The 2,366-nt window shown below is 39.7% G+C and overlaps 1 protein-coding gene across 1 annotated transcript in view; it reads left to right on the plus strand.

Moving 5' to 3' along the window:
* Window positions 1-816, plus strand: part of LOC107101245 (histone acetyltransferase KAT7-like) — an 11,976-nt gene extending 11,160 nt beyond the window's left edge. The window contains exon 6 of the mRNA XM_015400084.1: window positions 517-816. Coding sequence (XP_015255570.1) covers window positions 517-696 — 180 coding nt within the window. The 3' untranslated portion in view covers window positions 697-816. The remainder of the gene's footprint in view (window positions 1-516) is intronic.
* Window positions 817-2,366: the final 1,550 nt, after the last annotated feature.

Below are 2,366 nucleotides of genomic sequence, written 5' to 3' on the forward strand. Positions count from 1 at the left end.
CGCCCCTTCCCAAAATTACTTCAACGGAAGGTTTCCAGATGGATATAAGCGGAGCAAATCCATCTGGCGGAGTCAGGTTAGCTCTAAGCGGTTCGCACTGTCAACTAAAGCCATGTTTTAGAGTTTCTAATCTCCAGGTAACGATTAACCGATTGCTAAATGAGTTGACTAGATTAATCTGATTAATTGTTTCAGCCCTAGCTCCATCCATCCTCTCTTTAAATGTGACAATCTTTCTTTTCCGTCCCGAGGAAAATAAACTAAACTATTAATTTATCGAGGGAGCTCAATTAAAAAAAGAAAAGAAAACATTTACTTTGTCTGTTTACGATGAATTCTGTGGTTGTGCAGAAATGTTTAAAGGGTGGGAATAGTTTTACAAGAAGATGTCCAATGAGTTCATGTGAAGAAAAGCATCAGAAGCAAATAGAAATTGTCATGCTGTAGAAACGAGGAGGAGGCTGTTGTTGGTTTTTTTTGCTGCGGGGCTCCAGACAGTGTTGATTTGTTTGACAGGGCAAAGCGACGACACGAGACAAGCAGGCCGAGGAAAGGGCGCTGTCGCACCGGCAGGACGAGAACAGACACTCCACACGGAGCCAGGTAATATGCAGGAAGGCAACCCCCCCACACCTCACTCTCATGTTACTTTTCATGCAGGAACAGCTGAGATCACACTGCTGGTGGTCAGTGTAGCGAGGTCACAGCGATGACGGCTCACACAGGAAATAAAGCGTCTGATGCTCCTGTTTACTTCATCTGACAGGCAGCTTCTCCTGAGCAGAAATCAGATTTCAGCAGCACGACATGATTTAGCTTTAGTCGTGTAGCTTCGGGTTTATCCTCATCCTTCTCCTTTAATTCAAGGATTGCTTTTAAATCCAATAAAAGCATAACCTTCAAAATTTTTATTGTATTTTCACAGCAACTTAACTTAGGCAGTGACTTTAAACCAGCAGGTTATCTCATTAATGTTCCACTTAAAGCTTAGATTATTTTTCGCATTGATTTGTGAAATATCTTAGTTTAAATGTTTGGAAATGTTATTGTTTAAATCTCTTAAAGGAATAGTACACCCAAAACATGATTAGCCTTCATTTTCTACTCACCCCCATGCTGAACAACACTCTGGAGTACTTTTTTNCGCGGATCATTTAAAATAATTACAATCCATTATTTTTTGGGGGATTTTTTCATTAATTTCATGATTTTTTATGGGATTTCGGTGTAACAATCAACATATACCGAATCGAACCGAACTGAAAACCGTGACCACGAAACCGTGAATCGAACTGAACCGTGGATTTTGTGAACCGTTCCACCCCTATTGTATAGTATAGTGTATATATATATATTTTGGATCAGCACCGTTATTATTATTTTTTTTTTTTTTTACTGTTTTTTCTTTTCTCCTATACTGTTTACATGATGATCACTGCTCCACTTTACAATAGTAATGTTTAATTAATGTAACATTAATGTAACACTTCACAACTGTAAGCTGTAAGCAACATAATTTAATTTTGTATACAGTGTGTGTATACAAAATGACAATAAAAGTTGTCTAAGTCTAAGCTGCAGCTGTCTGAGTGAGTTTTTGGCAAACCTGTGAAAACACTGATACAGTGGTCACTTCTAATAAAGATAAATGCATTTTTTTTTTCTAGATCCTGCTTGGATGTTAGTCATTTAAGCTAATGAAGATTCTCACTCATCCAGGTCATAGTCATTCCGTAAAAGTTTAAAAACAATCCACTGGACTTGGTTTCCAAGGTCTGAAGACGTTCCGCTTTCCCTCCAGGAAGCTTTCTCAATTCAAATGTCTGGATCCGCATTGAGTTTGAGGCTTTATATAGAAAAGGCCTTGTATTGCTTGGAAACATGCAAATTGAAACCGACGAGCGGGTCGTTTGGTTCCATTGTTAGCCTGTAATATCTGAAACCTGTCTATGATTGTGAAGGGTCAGTTGTCAAAGGAGGGATTATTCACCTGGTTGAAGAGAGGGGGAACTTATTCCTCTGTGACGGGGTGGGGGTTGTGGTGATACCTGGAAGGGATCATCTCTATAACTGAATTGTAAGTTTTTGGAAGCTGGAATCTGAGTCGACCACCTCTGTTTAAAGTTGTTTTTTCTCTCTTCACATAGATGGCTTCCTTCACGCCCCTCTCAAACCACCTATTTTCTTTATCCAAAATGTGAACATTCTGGTCCTCAAAAGAATGTCTTTTGTCCACAAGGTGTAGATGTACTGCAGAGTCTTGTCCAGAGGAGGCCGCTCTTCTGTGTTGGGCCATGCTTCTGTGGAAATGTTGTTTGGTTACTCCAGTATAATGATCAGAGCATTCCTCGCTGCACTGAACAGCA

This window comes from Cyprinodon variegatus, unplaced genomic scaffold (genome assembly GCF_000732505.1).
Source record: "Cyprinodon variegatus isolate N-32 unplaced genomic scaffold, C_variegatus-1.0 Scaffold1069, whole genome shotgun sequence".
NCBI classification, from domain to species: Eukaryota; Metazoa; Chordata; class Actinopteri; order Cyprinodontiformes; family Cyprinodontidae; genus Cyprinodon; species Cyprinodon variegatus.